The sequence below is a fragment of the Hippopotamus amphibius genome, chromosome 7 (assembly GCF_030028045.1).
Source record: "Hippopotamus amphibius kiboko isolate mHipAmp2 chromosome 7, mHipAmp2.hap2, whole genome shotgun sequence".
Lineage (NCBI taxonomy): Eukaryota > Metazoa > Chordata > Mammalia > Artiodactyla > Hippopotamidae > Hippopotamus > Hippopotamus amphibius.
The window spans coordinates 98,092,654-98,112,795 of NC_080192.1; the positions used below are offsets into that span (position 1 = coordinate 98,092,654).

General features: G+C 37.7%; 1 protein-coding gene across 3 annotated transcripts in view; it reads right to left on the reverse strand.

The window, feature by feature from the left end:
• Positions 1-11,563: 11,563 nt before the first annotated feature.
• The window catches only part of PAPOLG (poly(A) polymerase gamma), a 30,080-nt gene continuing 21,501 nt past the window's right edge, over positions 11,564-20,142 (reverse strand). The window contains exons 14-23 of one of the 3 annotated variants that reach the window (XM_057742019.1): positions 18,538-18,657; positions 18,007-18,116; positions 15,937-16,058; positions 15,523-15,698; positions 15,026-15,114; positions 14,725-14,945; positions 14,127-14,192; positions 13,893-13,949; positions 11,990-12,084; positions 11,564-11,818 (exon numbers count right to left, since the gene is read on the reverse strand). In XM_057742019.1, coding sequence (XP_057598002.1) covers positions 11,605-11,818; positions 11,990-12,084; positions 13,893-13,949; positions 14,127-14,192; positions 14,725-14,945; positions 15,026-15,114; positions 15,523-15,698; positions 15,937-16,058; positions 18,007-18,116; positions 18,538-18,657 — 1,270 coding nt within the window. In that variant the 3' untranslated portion in view covers positions 11,564-11,604. Of the gene's footprint in view, positions 12,085-13,892; positions 13,950-14,126; positions 14,193-14,724; positions 14,946-15,025; positions 15,115-15,522; positions 15,699-15,936; positions 16,059-18,006; positions 18,117-18,537; positions 18,658-20,142 lie in introns of those variants that run through there. The other 2 variants (XM_057742020.1, XR_009054725.1) reach the window with 2 other exon arrangements.

The window sequence follows — 20,142 nt, forward strand, 5'->3', positions numbered from 1 at the left end:
CCCTGGTCTGGGCCCATGGTTCCTCAGGGCCAGTGGCCTTGCTGCTTGGAGCAAAGGAATCCTTGGTAAAGCGAGGGCTTCTGGGCCTGGGGTCCAGCCTTCCCAACGACCCTGACCGACTGCCCTCATTGAGGAATTGTCACCTCCCCAGTCAGCTGACACAGGGCAGTATCTGGATCCCAGTCCTCAGGGACCTGCTGATATTTTCCCTCTTCCCAGGTCAGGGTTGACTCTCTTCTCTCTCCTCTGGCAGCCCTCAAAACCCTGGCTCCAGGAACACCACGCACAGGCTACCAATGATTGTTCTCTCACCCTGCAAAAACATCTCAGGAATGAAGTTTCCACTAACAGGCCTGACCACCTGCTTGGAATGCAGAGGAGAGAAAAGTACAGCAAGCAACACAGATACTAGTAGTGATGGGAGTTTAGCAGTGGTTTCCATAGACAATGCCTTCTCCCTCGTGAGTTTGTAGAAGACAGATGGGGATCAAAACCTTCACTTTATTACTGAAAATGCTGATTGGAGACTGTGGCTTTGGGCCTGCTCCAAGTAGCCACTCTATGGACCACCCCACTGCAGTCCCAGGGGACCACTCAGTGCACAGCGGCATAGATCCAGAGAGGGTGAGCCCCCAGGGTCTGGCTGCACTTCCTTAGTTCCTTCCCCAAGCTGACCAGTCAGAGAAGCCGTTCCATTTCTCTAGTAGGAGAATCCCTCATGAGGCTGGTTCCCCACTAACAAATGTCTGTAAAGCCAGCCCTGCCAAGCTGTGAAATCTGAACCTCCAGCCAAGGCCTCTATCCTGGGTTCTAGCCCAGTACTGGTACACCTCGGGGGTATTGCAGGTTCGGTTCCAGACCACCGCAATAAAGTGAGTCACACAAAAATTTTTGGTTTCCCAGTGCATATGAAAGATATTTATACTCTAGTCTATTAAGTGTGCAACAGTATTATGTCTAAAAAAAGCATATACCTTGCTTTTAAAATACTTTATTGCTAACAAATGCTAACCATCATCTGAGCCTTCAGTGAGTTGAAATCTTTTTGCTGGTGGAGGGTTTGAAATATTGTGAGAATTACCAAAATGTGAGACTGAGACAGGAAGTGAGCAAATGCTGTTGGAAAAATGGTGCTGATAGACTTGCTTGAGGCAGGGTTGCCATAAACCTTCAATTTGTAAAAAACACAATATCTGCAAAGTGCAATAAGATGAGGTGTGTCTGTATTTCCCACTGTCTACTGCACGTCTCCATGGGGATGAGCTTGAGGCAGCTCAAATTCAACACTGCCAAATCTAATTCCTGACCTTCTTACCCCAACACTGCCCCTGTATTCTAGGAATTGATTAATGACAGAAAAATATCTTCCAACCCAAGGAAGTGGGAACTGTCCTCTACTCTTTCCCTAATCCAGTTTGTCACCAGATCCCATCCATTCCACCCCAGAAACCTCTCGAAATATGTCCCCTTTCCGTTGCTGTGGTTTCTGCTCTCCCCTTCTCTTAGCTAGATCATAGCAGGAAGCTTGCCGTCTCCCTGCCTCTCTCTCCCCCTCTCCCATGCACAGGTAGTGGGACTCTGCTGACATGTCTAGCCTCTTCTGACACCTCTTCCCCAAGTGCATCCCGTACTCCTTTCACACAGCCCTACTACATCTAATTTCCAGAACCTCCAGCCTTTGCACGTGTGATTTCCTCTGCATTGCTTTTTACCCTCCCACGTCCCCCCACTCTTTGTCTGCTGGAAAGCTAATAATTGTCCTACGACGTTCAACCCTAAGGTTATTCTTCCCTAACACCATCCCTGACCAAAGCAGAATTAAGGAGTCCCTCTGCTGTGCTCCCACAGTGTGGCAGAACCAAGATGTCAGTCAACCTCCTACAAGTCTGAGGGGGTCCTTCAGTGCAGGGACAAGTTCCATTCTTGTTTGTGTCCTGGGTGCCCAAGTCAATGCCTGGTGCATGTTGGGACTCTGTAAACATTTGTGGAATGAATGGCTTCATGGCTATTGTCTCCCACTGACACCAACAACTTAGCCTGTCAAACTGATCTCATCCTTTCTTCCCTCCTTCCCCATCCCCTTCACCCGGTGACCTTGGTGCAGCTCATGGGCTCTGAGCTCACAGGGAATTTAATGGTGCTTTCCCTCTGGTGTGCTCAGCTGGAGGCAGGAAAAGCAGGCGTCTCTGCAGGCGGTGAGTGGGCTTTGCTAGAGGAGTGGCTGCTTTGTACATCCTCAGGGCCTCCTGCAAATCAGGCTCAATCGCCTTCACTTCCTGTGCTCAGGGAGATTAGATACTGCCTAATCAACGCCAATTTTTTTTTTCTTTTCTTAATATTTGAAACTACCAAGTACCAGTTGCCATCCTAGTGGGTGGCTTTCAGAAATCCCCTCTTTTCTGGTGTTTGACTTCTTGTGAGTTTCAAGAAACCAATCTATTTGGAAAGAACCTGCACTTAGAAGTTCTTTGAATTGCCGTGAGCCCCTGGCAGGAAGTGACTTGGGATCTGGGTTGACAGTATTGTCTCACTCCCAGGAGGGGCAGGAGTAAAGAGGTATACGTACCTTTGGGGATGGGTGTGGCTTTGGATCATTCCTGTGGCCATCTCTCCATGCGTGGCAGGCTTCACACGTGTAGTCCCACCTGAAATCAGAGGATGTTTACTTAAGCCAGAGAGTATCTACTGCAGGCTGGTGGTACAGTTACCCTGCTAGATGCTCCATGATTCCTGGCTGGCAGACAGCCTTGATAGACATTCTTATCACAGCCTAACCTGTTGTTAACCTTGCACAACAAAGAACAAGACAGTGAAACTGTGAGAATTAAATGAGTCTTGTATACCTTCTCCAAATAAAACAACTCTTCCAGGAGGTATGTTTAGAGAGGGGTTTGGTGGCAAGGCAAGGGCCACTTATCTCTACATCATTGCATGGGAGGTAGAGATCTAGTACTTCAGTCTGGCTGGGGAGACTCTGGCTTCTTCCCTGACTCTTCAGATGTGTGTTTAGGAGAAGTGTGTGCCCACTCAGGGTCAAGCACCATGCATAGTGCATGATGCAGTGTTTTGTGTAACCCTCTAATGCCTCAGTTACTTATTGAACTTCGCTATGTGCCAGGAGCTTCAGGATCTCTCTTTTAATCCATTTAGTAACTCTTTGAGGTAGATTCTGTTATCATAACCACCATTTTCAGAAGAGAAAACCAAGGCACAGAGAAATTAAGTAATTTCCACAACTTCTGTCAGTCAGTAGGAGCTGGAGTCACAGCCTAGGCAGTCCAGCTGCAGAGCCTCTAAACCACTTCTTGATGCTCCTCCGGTGAAATAGGTATTGATAGTCTCACTTTACAGATTAGCAACCTGGAACCCAAGGTCTCATAAGCAGTGAGAGCTGGAGCAGAGATCTATCTGTTCCAAAGTCTACAACATTCTCTGACCGGTCAGATAGTGGATATACTAGTTTAAAAGTCAGAAAGTTTCACTCTCATACCCTATTCTCCCCCCCTCCTTCTACCCCTCCTTCTCAGTATAGTTACAATTTGGGGCTAGTTCAATATTATCTACTTACATTATTATGACTATGAATACTTATAGCTGAGCCATGTGATATACTATGAATACATTTCCTTTTTATATAGCTTTTTGATTTCCCTGAAACTAATGTGTCATTTAAAAAATTATTTGGTTGTTCTCAAACTCTGACAGAAGTGTTAATATCTTTTCACTATGTTCCTTTTCTTGGCAATATTCCTCTTGGATCCCTTTTCTTCCTGCTCTTAGACTGATGGCTAAGGAATGCTACACAGCGGTTATTCTGGGAGTTTAACAGTCCTGTTTGCCCATCCTATTTGTAGAATCTGCCATTCTTTTGGAATATTTTCATGTCACAGCTTCCTGATGAGGTTTGAAGGGCAAGTGTTTCAGGTGGGAGAAAAACACAGCGGGGTTGAGTGTCTGTTGAAAGTACACAGACGTGGGTGGCAGAGCCTGGGCAGAGCCGGGTTTTCCCATCTTAGCCCGGGGCTCCCTGCAGGAGGCCACAGTGCCCCCTGCAGCCTGGCACAGATGACTGTTGCTGCTGCTGGCCAGCTTTCCCTCAAAAGTGCCAGACTGCACAGAAGAATGCTGGGTGGCAGGAACTTGATCCACACCTGCATCTAAGTTCTTTCATAAATGGGAGATACCATTGAGCGCGACTCTGAATCAGAATACTTCCTGAGTCTGCCAGTTAGTAGTTATGCAATTTGGAGCTGGTCACATAAACTCTAAGCCTCAATTTTCTCATTTGTAAAATAAGGACAACAGTGCTACCCTATTAGGATCATTGTAAAGATTAAGTGCCATAATGTTTTAAAAGGCACCTCCTAAACACTTAGGAATTATTAAACATTTATAATTATGGTCTAGAATTCCACAGGAGATAGTAATACCTTTACTGTTGGACCCCAAATTCTCTCATATTCTTGAGTTCCTGGACCATGTTGGGATAGTATATGAGAGCTGTGTGTGTACAATAGAATTTTCTACATGAGTAATTCATACATCTCACTCCAGTGACTCTTGGTTAATAAGGTAAGCCTGTTATTCTTCAGTCCATCCCCAGTCCATCCTCCAGCGATCGATGACACCCCTTGACCAGCTGAGGTCAACTAACCAATACTAAGATAAATACGATCCAGTTGTCCCAATTCTTGTGGATTGTTGATTGTTTAGCTTTCACAATTTTTTTTCTTTATTATCAGTTAATGCAAAGATGTTAAGGTTTTGGGGTAACATTTTTCCTTGGGAGAAAGGAGTAGCTATACTTCATGTACTTCTCCCACATGCTTCATCCTACTGGCCTTTCAGTACCATTTGCTGTAGCAGCTTGCATTCTTTTTTTTTTTTTTAATGTATTTTTTTATTGAAATATAATTGCTTTACACTCTTGTACCAGTTTTTGAGGTACACCAAAGTCAATCAGCTGTATTTATACACATATCCCCATATTCCCTCCCTCCCTCGACCTCCCCCCCAACCCTCCCCGTCCCAGCCCTCTAAGGCATCATCCATCATCGAGTTGATCTCCCTTTGTTATACAGCAACTTCCCGCTGGCTATTTTACAGTTGGTAGTATATATATGTCTATGCTACTCTCTCACTTCGTCCCAGCTTCCCCTTCAACCCCCCCCCCCAACCTTGTGTCCTCCAGTCCATTCTCTGCATCTGCATCTTTATTCTTGTCTTGTCACTGGGTTCATCAGTACCACTTTTTTTTTTTTTTAGATTCCGTATATATGAGTTAGCATACAGTATTTGTTTTTCTCTTTCTGGCTTACTTCACTCTGTATGACAGACTCTAGGTCTGTCCACCTCATTACATATAGCTCCATCTCATCCCTTTTTATAGCTGAATAATATTCCATTGTATATATATGCCACATCTTCTTTATCCATTCATCTGTTGATGGGCATTTAGGGTGCTTCCATGTCCTGACTCTTGTTAATAGTGCTGCAATAAACATTTTGGTACATGTTTCTTTTGGGATTATGGTTTTCTCTGGGTATATGCCCAGGAGTGGGATTACTGGATCATGTGGTAGTTCTATTTGTAGTTTTTTAAGGAACCTCCAAACTGTTTTCCATAGTGGCTGTACCAATTTACATTCCCACCAACAGTGCAGGAGAGTTCCCTTTTCTCCACACCCTCTCCAACATTTGTTGTTTCTAAATTTTTTGATGATGGCCATTCTGACTGGTGTGAGGTGATACCTCATTGTGGCTTTGACTTGCATTTCTCTAATGATTAGTGATGTTGAGCATCTTTTCATGTGTTTATTGGCCATCTGTATGTCTTCTTTGGAAATGTCTATTTAGGTCTTCTGCCCATTTGTGGATTGGGTTATTTGCTTTTTTGGTATTAAGCTGCATGAGCTGCTTGTATATTTTGGAGATTAATCTTTTGTCAGTTGTTTCACTGGCAACTATTTTTTTCCATTCTGAGGGCTGCCTTCTAGTCTTGTTTATGGTTTCTTTTGCTGTGCAAAAACAGCTTGCATTCTTGAACAGACAGGCTGAATAAAGAAAGACAATCCAAGTCTGAGATGACCTTTTGGGAAGAGAACTTCTATTATCAAATTGTAGATCACAACTCAGGAGAGCTTGTGAAATCACTTTAGTGAAATCACAGCTAGCACTTAAGATATCGACCTGCGTAGGAAAGTATTTTGTGAAACTTGTTTTAATTATATATGTGTGGGTGTTTGTATAAATTATACATACATATACATATTCATGTATGTATGTATACATGTGCTGGCTTGCAATATAAAATGTTTTTAACTGTTACAGTTGAAAAAGTTTGAAAAATGTATCAATGAACTTCACGGTAAAAAAGTTAAGAAACATGCCTTAATGATTTTCACTGTTTTGTTTGCTTCTGTTAATTCCTTCATCAGGCTTCTCTTCTACATAATCCTCTTCAAATTAAAAAATCAAAACCAACAAAACAGGACTCATACATTTAAAAAAAATTTACCTATTTATTTTTGGCCACACCACGCAGCATGTTGGATCTTAATTCCCTGACCAGGGAAGTGCCAAGTCTTAACCACTGGACTGCCCTCATGCATTTTCTTCTTCAGTATTTTCTGGGTAGCCACTATATAAAGATTCTTGGATATAGGCTCCTACTCTCAACTTACAACCTCTCAGGGGAAAGTAAGCAGGTAAACTGAACATTATTATGCAAGTTAGAGTAATTGAAAAGTACATGTTAGGAAAGTAGGATGATTGATTCTGGCCAGCTTATCATGGAAGTCATTATGTGGCCATTAGGTTCAAAATGTCAGTAATCAGAGATTGGCAAGGAAGGCTTTAGAAGTGTGTCTTTTTAAGGACTGATAAGTAATAAAGTTTGGCTGGATGTGGTTTGATAGTTTTTAGAATATATGCTTTAAAAGCATCAAATTCTATCTTGCCCTTAATAGCTTAATGCATTCAGATCCACCAAGAACCTGTTATGATGTTAATTTAACACATTCACCATAGTGTGATAATTGTGTTAAAGTTATATCCTAGGAGCAGTGAGTTGCCCTAATCAGAAACTGACACTCCAGGGATGGTCAGCTGGCACTCCAATCAGTGTACTTCACAAGTGACTATTAGAAGCCCTCTGTTATCCACAGCTCAATCAATACAGGAGGCTTTGCTAATTAGCTTAATAAATGTTGTGTGTTTCCACTGGTGCCATGAGTGGCTTGTGAATGATCTTGATGTAGACGCAGGTTCTTATTTGTGAATTCAGTACTAGATTCAAGATAGGTAGACTGGCTAAAAACAAGTCACAGTTCATTAATAAGAATGTGACAAGCTCTGTAGCTTGTAGTTCTGTGGACAGTCTCCAAGATCTGATTGCTAAGTGCACCTCTGTCCAACCATTAGTAGAGAATTCCAGTTGCCTGATGTTGACCACAGGGTGATAGAATTTTGCCCTCAACACTTAAGGCAGATGCTACTGCTTGCTAATGTTTAATCAGATATTCTGTGTAAAGCAAATTGAGTATGAGCCTTGCTTTTGTATTACACAGGTAGTGGATACCTTTATTTGCCAGAGTCTGGGTGGTAAATGACCAAATTGGCTGTCAGTTTGAAAAAATAATTATGTGAAGACGTCTGGTACTTTTAAGTTACTCCCGAATAATATCAGTCAATCATCAACACCTATTTATCAAAGCAAGTTTATTTGATTACTTATTCCAGACAGATAATGAGGCTCGTGTGTACAACTAAGAAATTAAGACAATCCAAATAAAAGGCAGGAAAAATTAATATGAACTACACAAACAGCTAGCTAAAAAGGAACAGTAGCTGTATTCCTTTTACATAATACTGTGAAGTGATGTAGCACCATTTACCTCAAAGATATCCTAAGCACTTTTTAAGGTAATTATGTGGGTCCTTGCTAAAAATGCAGCAATACATTAAAAATCACAGCAAGCCTGATGATAATCTTATGTTCAACTAACTTCAAATATAAAATTATTCCAGAAAAAATAGGAAATTTGGGAAGGATCTGACCTTGTACAGTTCTTTTAAAAAATCCTAAGGAAACAGTTACCATTACTGCGACAGGTTTTCTTCCCTCACCTGCACCACATTCATCACTATTATCATTACCCAAATTCTAAGCTTTGGAAGATTTAATAGGTAGTCATTTCTTTAAATATGCACACAATTTTATTTATTAAAAAAATTTTTTTACACTAAAGTTCTATTTATTGGTCTGTTCAGTCTGTTCTAGTCTGAACCCCAACTTGGAGGAATAAGAAATTTAAGGCTACCAAAATCAAAGCAGTAGGATCTTTAATGATTAATCCTATTTTTTACCATTTCTAATGATTATCCTAAGCTATTCTACTCTGATCTTTCTTAGGTTGAAATCTGTTGAACTTAAGTGTGACCCTGTTAATGAATCTAAGTTAACATGAAGACGCATAAATCCAATCATAAGCCTTTTCCTAAATACTGATCAAGTTTCATCTGAGATATATAAAGAAATTTGGAGAGAAATTCAGTGTTCCAGAGTCCTTCATTAGCCCACTTTACTAGTCAAGAGCCATACTACATTTTCAGAACTATACCACAGAAAAATCTTAAGAAGAAATTTCTAGAGAGTTTGGGATTATTCAGTCCTGAAAAGCTGTGGTTCCTAAGTGTTTTTTTAAGGGTCATGACCACTTTGAGAAGCTGATGAAAATATGAACTTCCCCTCAGAAAAATGCATATGAACAAAGACCTCTTATATACATTTGCAAGGGATTCCTTATAGTTCATGATCTGCAAGTTAAGAATTTCTATTTCAAAGCTGTGGGACACAGTGGAAAATAAGTTTAGCCCATTTTGACACTGCTCATCTTCACTTCATTGCAACTATGTAGGACAGTCAGCATTTTAATGTTACTAAATTGCTACCTTAAGACAAAAACTCTTATTGTAAAACATGGTCTTGTAAAATCCTCTTGCCCCAATTTTACAAGCTTTTAAGCCATGTATCCTTGTCTCTCAAATTAGTTAAGTCCCTAAGGTTTAAACTAGCAGATAATTGTTTTGTTGATATATACTATTCTTCAGAGCTAGTCACTGAAAAATGAGCAGATTAAAACTTAATACCCTTGTGAAAATGAACACGTGTATACATACTGAAGAACAGGTTATTTGACTTTATAAAATATATTTCTAGTTATACTTCTCGGAATAGTCTCTACGCTTGAAATCAAACATCTGCCTAGTGCCTCTGAACATAGCACACAATTGCAGACCATTCCTTCACCTCTTACTTACTTGGAACCCATACAATGGAGGTCTCCTACCATGGTAACAAAATGTGCAGTTGACCCTTGAACAATGCAGGAGTTAGGGGTGCCAACCCCTTCACCCCAGTTGAAAACACCTGTACTGCTATTTCTGCCTCAAAAACAAAGGAATTGATACATGACTCCCCCAAGGGCAGGAAGCTGAAACAGTCTGGATAGAATCAGGACTCAAACCCTAGTTCTTTGGATTCCACATATTGTGATCTCTAATCAAACTTTTCCCTATGTTTAATTAATTAATTTAAAGATCTGTAAAATGAAAATGTAAGTACTATATTTACTGAAAAACATCCATGTGTCAGCAGACCCATCTAGTTCAAATCTGTGTTGCTCAAGGATCAACTGTACTCACTGTTCTACCTGTTGTTCAGGATAGAAAACACTTCATTTCTGACCAAACTGACCATCTCAAAAGCACCTCATCAACTCCCCAGTTACCAAACAGGTTGAAGAATGCTTATCTTTGAGACATCTAATGTCAGACTCTTGGCTATGTCTTAACCCCATGTTGAATGGACCCTTAAAACAAGAGAAATGACTATAACAACACAAAGGTTAGGCCTGTTGCTTTCTTATTAAAGACAAGCTCCACTAGTTACTCCAAGGAATCGATATATAATAGGGTAAACATGGATGTATGTATGGGGAATTCTTAAAGCCCCTATTAAAGAAGTTTTCAATTAATGTTTTAAGTCAGGTGACAATTATTCAGTCCTTTCATAATCATTCACTTTTGCTCAGAGTATTTTATAGAACAAATTTCAAAATATTTGAATAAAGAAAGGATCAGCTAAGAGAACAAATATCTTTGCCAAGAAAACTACAACTTGGTTATGGGATTTCATTCTTGTCTTTTGCTATATAAAAAGTGAATAATGGAACAACCATTGCTCCTTGCTCTACTTTCCTTTGTAAAAGTTAAACAAACACTAGAATTTCTATTTCAGAGATGTAGGGGTCAGGAGCAGGAGTGGGAGAAGAAGGATCCTACTGACAATCAGAATTCAAGTACTTCAACTCAGTCGTAAAGGGCTTGCAAGAGAAAATGGACTATTACTCCACTGGCTAAATGGCATCCCACGAGTCCTATAAACTATATAACCAAGGATTTTCCCTGCACTATTTAAATGTACCATTTTGTGTTTTCCCTACTGAATCTACTAAATGGTGAGTGAAAGCCAAAGAAGGTAATATATACCAGCATTCCTGGCTGTGTAATCTACACATTTTTGTTTTAAGAGTAATTCAAGCATAATTCATATTTTAAAAAATTAGACTAAAGAGAGACAGTAAAGGTTTTAAAGTTTTCTCTTTGAAAAGATGGTATCTTACAGTACATACAAAAATACTCTGAAAATACATACGACTTCATTTACAAAACACTGAATCAACATATTACAAGAATTACATGGTTATGGGTTTTAATAAATGGAGCATGCGTTCATGAAACTTAAAAAATATTAAGAAATGCATTGAAAAAAGCAGTGTAAAAAAAGACAACTCATATTTAAATAAAAATTACAAAGGTCCTGAGCCAATTAATGGTTGGTAACAATGTCATTCAAAAATGCCTTTAGGTTTCATTAAAATCTACTGCTTATTTCTGCATGCCTAGTCCATGAAGAAATTATTTGAAGTTGTGGGTGTAAGTAATGGTCAGGAATTATCATGCCAAGTTAACTGTACACTTCAAAAATACAAGTTTGCCATACTGAAAGGTATCTTATTCTTGATGTTGGAATGAGTTGCTCCTCATTAAAAAATACCAGTCAACTAACAAGAATGGCATGAAATAGGATATGTAACAATTTCACCATTCATATACTGACTTTCAGTATCCTGGTTATATTTTGATTCTTAATAAAGATGCGTTTCAAAGCCCTCCATAGGAGGCAAAATATAGAGAATTTATGGTGCCCAACTCTTATGTAATCACTGGACTAATCCTCCCTGGTAACGACTAATCCTCCCTGGTAACTATGCAACATTTGGATAGAAAGGCACAAAAAAATAAAAATTTAAATATTCCATGTGCCAATCTGAGAAAAAATAATTTAAATCAACAGAACAGACAATAAGTACATCTACACAAATGAAGAAAGCAGAAAAGATACCTCACATTCATTTATCTCAGGTTTCACAAAATGGCTTCAATGCTAAGGAAAACATGTTAACATTTGGAACATTACAAGACTTTTTTTTGTTTTGTTTTCAACTTTTTCAGTTCTATACAATGATTACAACATAAGACTTAAAAAAAAAGGGTGTGTGTGTGTGGTGTGTTCAGGACTTGATTTATCAGTGTCCAAAGAGCCAAGAACTGGTTCCCATAACAGAGAAACAAACATCGAAAGTTAAGGCAGTAAAACCTCCAACGCAAAGCCATAATATTGTAGATGACAATTTGATAGCAGGTGATCCTCAGAGAAGTGTATGTAGCAATCAATGAGAGAATGCTACAGCATCTGCAGGTCAAAGTGTGAGAGTTCAAAAAACCACTTCAAGGTCGTTGGGCTGATGACTATAACTTTCACCTTATTTTATGTATGACAGCCACCTCTATTTTAAAAAGAGTGGCTGCATCTATGCCACTAAATGATTGCATATTCACTTAAGTAAGGAGGCACTGCTTTTACCGATTTAGGGTCAGTCGAATGGAATTTTTGATGACACGGATGTTATTTGCTGGAACTGGAGATGATGAATCTGGTAGTTCTTTACTGGGCAGTCTCTATTAGAAAGAAATACAAACAAAGAAGGAAAAACAAATACATGTTATAAAGTTCCAACGAGTAAATCAGTCACAAAACTTGAGTTTTTTCCCCAAATGCTTTACGTTCCTAAACACTCAAGTATGTATCGAATATTTTCTCCCAATGTTCACAGATACTTATTGTTTTGGGGACTTTTTCTTTTTTCTCCTTTTTTTCTTTTTTCTTTTTTTTAAAACAGAGGTGAAAAGCAGAGGGATAGGGAAAGGGTAGAAGTGGGAGGACTGTATGAACAGGAAAGAGGACTCTGTTAAATCAACTGTCACTTCTAGACTGAGAAATGCATAAAGAACAGTCCTCCTCAGAGTGAGACAATGGTAAAGAGAAACAGGAAGAGCATAGTCATGAAATAGGAAATTCTTGGGGTGCAAGGTGAAAAAATTAGTGTGATACAGAGGAAAACTTGATATCCAGTTATATCCCTCAATTAGTTTTGTAATATTCATGGAGAAGAATAACCCAACTTGTGATATAAGTTTTTCGGAAACTTTGTACTCAGAGTAGGGAACTTCAGTGATGGTAAAATTCAGGGACAACTAAATGAGGGCTTTTAAGACACTAAAGATGATTACATAATGAAGGCAAAGTCTAAGAAACTGAGAAACAGAGAAATCTGAAATACAGATAGCTGTGTGATGGAAACAGTATGTCAGCTTCTTGTAAGGGATGACTACAGGAATTAATTCTCCTCTCATGTTACCTTGGTTAAACATATTATATTATATGCACATCCATTCAAAAAAACATGGAGAGTTTCAGATGTACATGAAAGTAGAGAATAGAAAGGACCATGAAGACTTAGATGCCACAATGAAGACTCGGCCATTATTAACGTTTTACCACATTTGCTTGGTTTATGTCCCTTACCCTTTATACTCGAAATCTTTTAAAGCAAAACACAGACATGTCATCTCACACTTTCATACTTTAATATGCATCTCCAAATTTTTTCTTCCATTATCATACATAATATAATTATACACCTCTACTCGCTGTAACCCACTCTCATGGTAAAATTTTTTTTTTACAAATTCTACAAATAATGGAAAGTATGAAGACATTTTCTATTTTACTTTAGAAATGCCAATACATCCTGGGGAACCTGGCAGGGTGATGGCTGACTGTGATGAAAAACACTTTATTCTTTAATGGGGGTGAAAAATAAGCCATTTTGTTCACTGTAACCTCTCAGAGAGGACTTTTTCTGATTTACTCAAGCCGATTTTTTTTTGAAAATCTACAATATTATTAGCTTAAATGGTCATCCTTTGAAAATAAATTTTTAAATTGAGATTTAGGGGCTTTTTAGCTCATGTTTTAAAGGCACTTATTCTGTATAACAGTAGATTTGGTTCCTCCTAAATTTTAGTAAGTATGGTCCCCAACTATCAGACTTAAATTTTGTCAGTAAGCTGTGGTGTACAACAAAAGACTACCAACTATTGGTAAGAAATTACTGTGCTGAAACTCAACTGCTTCTTTAAAAATAAATATAAAACAAAGATTGAACAAAACCTGGATAAATCATGAACTCTTAAATGACTCCCTCTTTTCTAGACTTTTGAGGTACATACATTTAGGATCATACACTTTGTTTGCTATTTCCATCCCCAACTTCCAACTACACTGCTGGTCTTTGAGGAAAGGGACAAAATCTTATTACCCTTCTCCTTCACCCAGTGCTAGGCTTTCCTTATTAAGCTTTTTGTACCTGTAGATTACCTTTGAATTTTTACCTGTGTATTTTACTTACAAATAAGACTGTTACCTTTTTGCGTGATGTATCAATAGTTGGAATAGGCATACATTCTCCTCCAATGGCATCCTAAAAACAATTACATACAAGTGAAAACTTTCTTTCCTATATGCAAATGCTTATTTCTACATGAAATAAACCATAAGCAAAAGTTGACAGATATCATCTGGTCTACTTCTGAATACTATTCCTGATACATGGGTCTTTAAAAGTAAATATTTTGAAGCACACTATTAATATACTTACCACTGATTTTCTTTTTCTGTCTTCAGCAGCACGTGATTCCTTAAATGTTGATTCAAGTCGAATAAACTAAAATATAAACATTAAAATGAGTTGCTATTATTACCTATAAAAACCATATAAATCTATATAAGCTGAGAAGCTAATTAGTGACCAGGCTAACATCAAAACTATTACAAACATGCTTTGGTGAGGGAAGAGAAGTTAATTTAGACTGAATTCAGCTGTCACCCTTAATGTCTACCGAGTGATCTTTTTGCTTCATCTATCTAGATAACGAACAGAACAGTTTTACCACCGCCTGCTGGGGGCAGAGGGGTCAGCTTTATAACAATAAATACGACTAGTTAGCAATAATGACATTATGTAAGTCATGGAGAAACTCGGACCAATCATGCAAATTTTTAGACACATTAGTAATCTGAATTTAAGATGATCAATTAGTATCATCCTATTAGGGTTTAGGTAAATATTCTTTTTAAACAGTCAAATCCTACTGGAACATCAAGATAACTGAAGAATTGTGAGTTTCTTTAGCACTATTTTAAGTTTACTTTGAAAAAAATCAACTACTGAATCACCACTAAAGTTGTAATTTTACCTTTTCTATGTCTTTCAACCTCTTAGAAGACCCATCGATGGATGGGGAGTGGGATCTTTTGGGTGTAACATTCTTAGCTATATTTGACATTCCATTTAGATGTGGCTGCCCCTGGGCAGGGCTGTGGGGTGTTGTGATTCTAGGAATGACATTTCGTCCTACTACAGTAGGAATGGTACATACAGTTGGGGGTGATACAGCTTTTACTGCAGAGTCAACTTCTGAAAAGGAAAAAAGAAAGATTTTAGTAATTAAATACAAATGTAGTAGAGTTATCACTAAGAAAAGGGTAGACACCTACTTGCACCAATGACGGGAATAGATAGCCCTTGAGCTGGCGGAACACTCAGTTGCGTTTCCACAATTACAGCAGCAGGCTCAGCATTATTTCTGTTAAAAGTGTTAAAATATCATCATTAAATGATTTAAACAGTATGTACTTAAAGCAGTCTTAACATTCAAGATTATTTCTTTCAAGTACTCCTACTTTAACATTTCACTGAAGGAAAAGAAAAGGGTGGGGAAAGGAAGAGGACCCAGTGAGAATTAACAGAAAAAATTAACAGAGAAAACCCACACATTTCTGTGTACTTATCTACTCCCACATATTCAAAAACCTATACCACACCCCACAGGATTACCACAGATTGTCAAATAATTCTAGATAAGAAACTGACTAGTAATTGGCAAAATAAAATATTTTTACAGTTTAAAAAAAGGTATTTAGCAAAGGTATAGAAAAGTTTACATTATCGTCAAATAAACTGAAGACTGAAAGGGAAATTCTGAAATACAGACCTTTCTGTCTCTCCTGAAGGAGGACTATCAGGCTTGGAAGGCTTGTTTGTAGACACCGAGGAATTAAAAGGTGTTCCATTATTAGTGTCTCTGGAGCTATCCAAACAATTGCTATCCAGCGATGATCTTTTGGACTGAGGTCCATTTGAACTTCGACTGACATCGGAAAGACTTTGCTGAAAGAGGGAAAAGCTTTTAGAATTTCAAAAAGTAAATGAGAAAAATGACTGGTTTCAATTCTGAAGTACGTATAAAACAAATTATCTTTTGTGATTAATGAAGGTAAGATTTTAGTCCTAGATTGAGTTGTCTCTTTCTTCTCGATAGGTGTGGGTGCTGTAAAAATGCATATTTGGTCTCAGGATCATTTGTCTGAGATCTACTCAGATTGGAGAGTTAAGAGTACAAGCTCACCTTTTTCTTCTTCTGAAGAATCTCTGCGGGAAGGTAGTGATGAAGTTGTTTTTTTTTAACATGAGTTGCTTCAATTTTCATTCCCTCCTTTAGCATGTTTATATTGTTTGCCTGTCTGTACACTGTAACAGAGTCTGTATGTTAAAATAAGGAACTTCCTTCTGGACCAAGGGTTCTGTTTTCTTTTTCTGAAATATATACCTTTAATATCTCCACATCACTACACAAAGACACATTCCTTTTACAGAACAAATACTTCCAAAACACTTTCACAATCCTATTCAAGTACTGACTAGTTTTCTTATGTCCAACTTCTAAGACTTCCCCATAATCAAATCACATTAACAAAATAAATGTATGGAAAAAAGACATTTTCCAAATCTGGTTTTCTGCTATTTTCCCCAAAGGCAATCTCCTCTCATAATTATTTGCCCAAGTCTGAACTAATCCTAATACCAAATATCCAGAATGCAATTCAAGCTCTCCTCCTCCATGAAGCTTCTTTTACTATACCAATCATAGAATGTTAGACATGAGAAACCATGTAAAAGTATATCCTTATTATACAGGTGGGTAAATGAGGCTCAACAGCCTTGAATGCCTTGAAACTCACATAGCCCTAGGTCCCCAATCTAGTACTTTTCACTCCCTATAAGAAAATCAGTTTTATTAACTACCATATAAATTATTTAATCTATGTTAATTGTGAATACAAAATTAGATTATAAGCTTACTCAGACAGGGATGGGAGGTTTCTTTTGCACACTAACTACTGTGAAATGTAAATTATTTAACCGCTTGGGGGTTCAGTATCTCTATATGGAGAAGAACATTTAATAAATCTATAATAAACAGAACTTCCCAATCCTTTCCTTTTGGAAAAATAAGTCCAAATTAGAATGGAAAAATTTATATCTATGTTTTCATTCCAGAGTGCTTATAAAAGAATCACCAGGAGTGCCTGTTCAATGTGCAGACTCCTGGCTCCACTCCCAGAGCGTGTGATTCAGTAGTTCTAGGTGATGCACAGGAACCTGCATTTTCATGATAAATGTGAGTGCTAATTCAAAAGAATTTGGAAAACTCAGACGAGCTAACCAAGAATATTAACAGTATGAATGTACACCATTCCAGATTAAGACAACTCCAAGTTCATAACAGATATATTAAGACATTCTACAGAGATATTCTTATGGAGCTAGATGTGAAAGACTCTTTTCACTGATTCTGAAACATATTCAGCAAGCCTGTACTGACTGATATTTATTTCATGTAAAAAAAGTAAACAGTAAGTCATCTTTATGACTGTGATTACAAACACTGGCTGTGCACACCAAGAATCACCTATAGAGTTTCTTTAGACTTCTTTTTGCTTTAAAACAGTTAATACATTCACATGGTACAAAACTCAAAGAGGGGACTTCCCTGGTGGTCCAGTGGTTAAGACTCTGTGCTCCCAATGCAGGGTGCCCAGTTTCCATCCCTGGTTAGGGAACTAGATCTCACATGCATTCTGCAACTAAGAGTTCCCATGTCGCAACTAAAGATCCCGCACATGGCAACAAAGATCCCATGTACTGCAACTAAGACCCAGGGCAGCCGAATAAATAAATAAATATTTAAAACAACAACAACAAAACTCAAAGGGTTCAAGAGTATACAGTGAAGTTGCCTCGCACCTGTCCAGTAGACATACCTGGTTTCCTGACCTAAAAGCTACCAGTTGTGCCAGTTTCTTTTTTTAAAAAATTATATATCCTTCCAGAGATAGTCTATGTATTTTTAAGCAAACATGCACATATTCTTTCTTTACTTATTTATATAAATGGTAGCACACTATACACACTGGTCTGCAACCCTCCCCCATTCCTGCCCGCCAATAGGTCTTGGAAGTTGCTTCATCATGCCTTTACTTTTTTTAATAGCAGAATATATTTTCATAATATAGATGTTCCATCTTCATTTAACTAATTGTGGAACTTTAAAAAATACAGCCAGCCAGATCCTAGCAGATGATACTGCGTGATAGCCAAGGTTGAGCACCACAGCTCTATGATGACAAAATCTTACCTGTATCTGTAAATGACTGTATATCATATGTCAAGTCTATATTAACACTTTCTGCATTTTCTACTCTCCGAAAAATTATTCCAAGGAACCACATTGATATGTAATTGTTGCTATAAAATAAAATTTAAGAATTTCCATTAAGTTTTACAATTTTAAGATGCTATTTGCTAATTAAAACTTGGTCTCTATGGAAGCATAAATACAAATTTCAACGGTTCAGCCAAATTCTTAAACTGACACCAAGAATACTGTTAAGTTATCCTGTGTTATTATAAAGAGGATTAAATGCTTTGAATATAACTTACTAAATATATATTTAAAGATCCCCCAAATATTGTGATGGAGTTTTGTTGGGGTCTGTAGGCTACCAACATAGCATGTACTTAGTTTTAATGCATGACAACTTGTGCTCAAGAATACAATGTATTATCCTCCATCAATGCCTGTTAAATAGCAATCTTACAACTGATCTTAAACAATGCATATGTCAGATAATATTATTTAAGAAATATTAAAAATGAATTAACTTACTCTTTATGATGTTCTTTATTTCCTGGGAATGACTGGGGATTTACATGGGCAAGAGTAATAAATTCATTCCGTTCCAAATTTCCAACAAGTACACGTATTTTAGATTCTACTAATCCAACCCTAAAATAAAACAAGAGACAAGATTTTTCCATATTAAATTTGGAAGCTACATCCAAGTAAACCAAACAGCATGCTAGCTATGATGCTTTACAGGTTCATTAAAAAAATACAGTCCGATATATTAGGGACCCCGTTTAAAATACCATTCAAGTCAACGTGAAGTTACTTAGTGAATTTCTATTTCCTCCCCTTCCTTGTTCAAGAAGAAGTAATCTATTTAATTTCTGATCTAAAATACCCTGCCTTTTAAGACCATAAAATAGTCATGATTGGAGTGTGAACAAAAACTGTTCCTTAATCTGGTTCTAAATCTTTTTCTGCTTTCAAATCTTATTTAAATAATGTTAACAAAAAGAGCTAATAATTGGCACTTAATTCATGAAATAAACATGCTCTAATCTTTACAAAATTGATACTAAATATTAAATTTTAAAAAGAATTCACTAAAATCAGACCAGATACTATTAAAATATAGAAAGTTTCATCAGATATCTGCAACTTTATTTTCTACCTCACTTAAGAAATGTGACTGCTGTCACTTATCATATTAACTTAATGATTTTATGAATTAGAAAGAATAACTATAAGAACATTTTTACATTTCTGAACACCTGAAAAAGCTTACACGTTATAATTATGTGTGCTTCAACAGCAGATATACAAAACACTGAGTTATTCCTCCGTGTTACCTAAATGAGAGGCTGGTAAACTTTTTCTGTAAAGGGCCAGAGTAAACATTTTAGGGTTTGTGGGCCATACGTTTCTGTTGCAACTACTCAACTCTGCCATGTAGCAGCAAAGCAGCCACAGACAATTCATAAATGAATGAGTGTGACTGTGTTCCAATAAAACTTTATAAAAATAAGCAGCAGACTGGATTTGGACCATACCACAGTTTTCTGACCCCTAATTCAGAAAAATGCAATACTGTTTTAGTGAAAGGATTCTTTTCAGGGTCTCTTTTTTTCTTGCTTGTTTGTTTGTTCATTTATTTTGGCCAACCAGGGATTGAATCTGTGCCCTTGGCAGTGAAAGCGTGAAGTCCTAACCACTGGACCACCAGGGAATTCCCAGGGTCTTTTTAATTGTCAATGAAACAAGCATTAAACCCTTGAAGCAAAAATAGGAGAGTAACATGTTTTCCTTTTCCAAAAATCACACCTGAGGAAAGCAGAACCATCTCTACTGGACTAATAGTTTCTGCCTGAGTAAACTAGGCTAGTGAAATACACTGGAGGCAGAGGGACTGAATTCAGATGTGCTAGAAAGAATGCACTAGCCCTTGACCAAAAATATCTCATATCTGTTGGCAGAAGCTTAAGATTCTGAAACCTTTCATGCCACCATCTCCTAAATTAAAAGAATACAGAAACTCATACAACTCAATATCAAAAAAAGCAACCCAATCAAAAATGGGCAGAAGACCTGAATAAACATTTTTCAAAAGAAGACAGACAGATGGCTAACAGGCATATGAAAAGATGC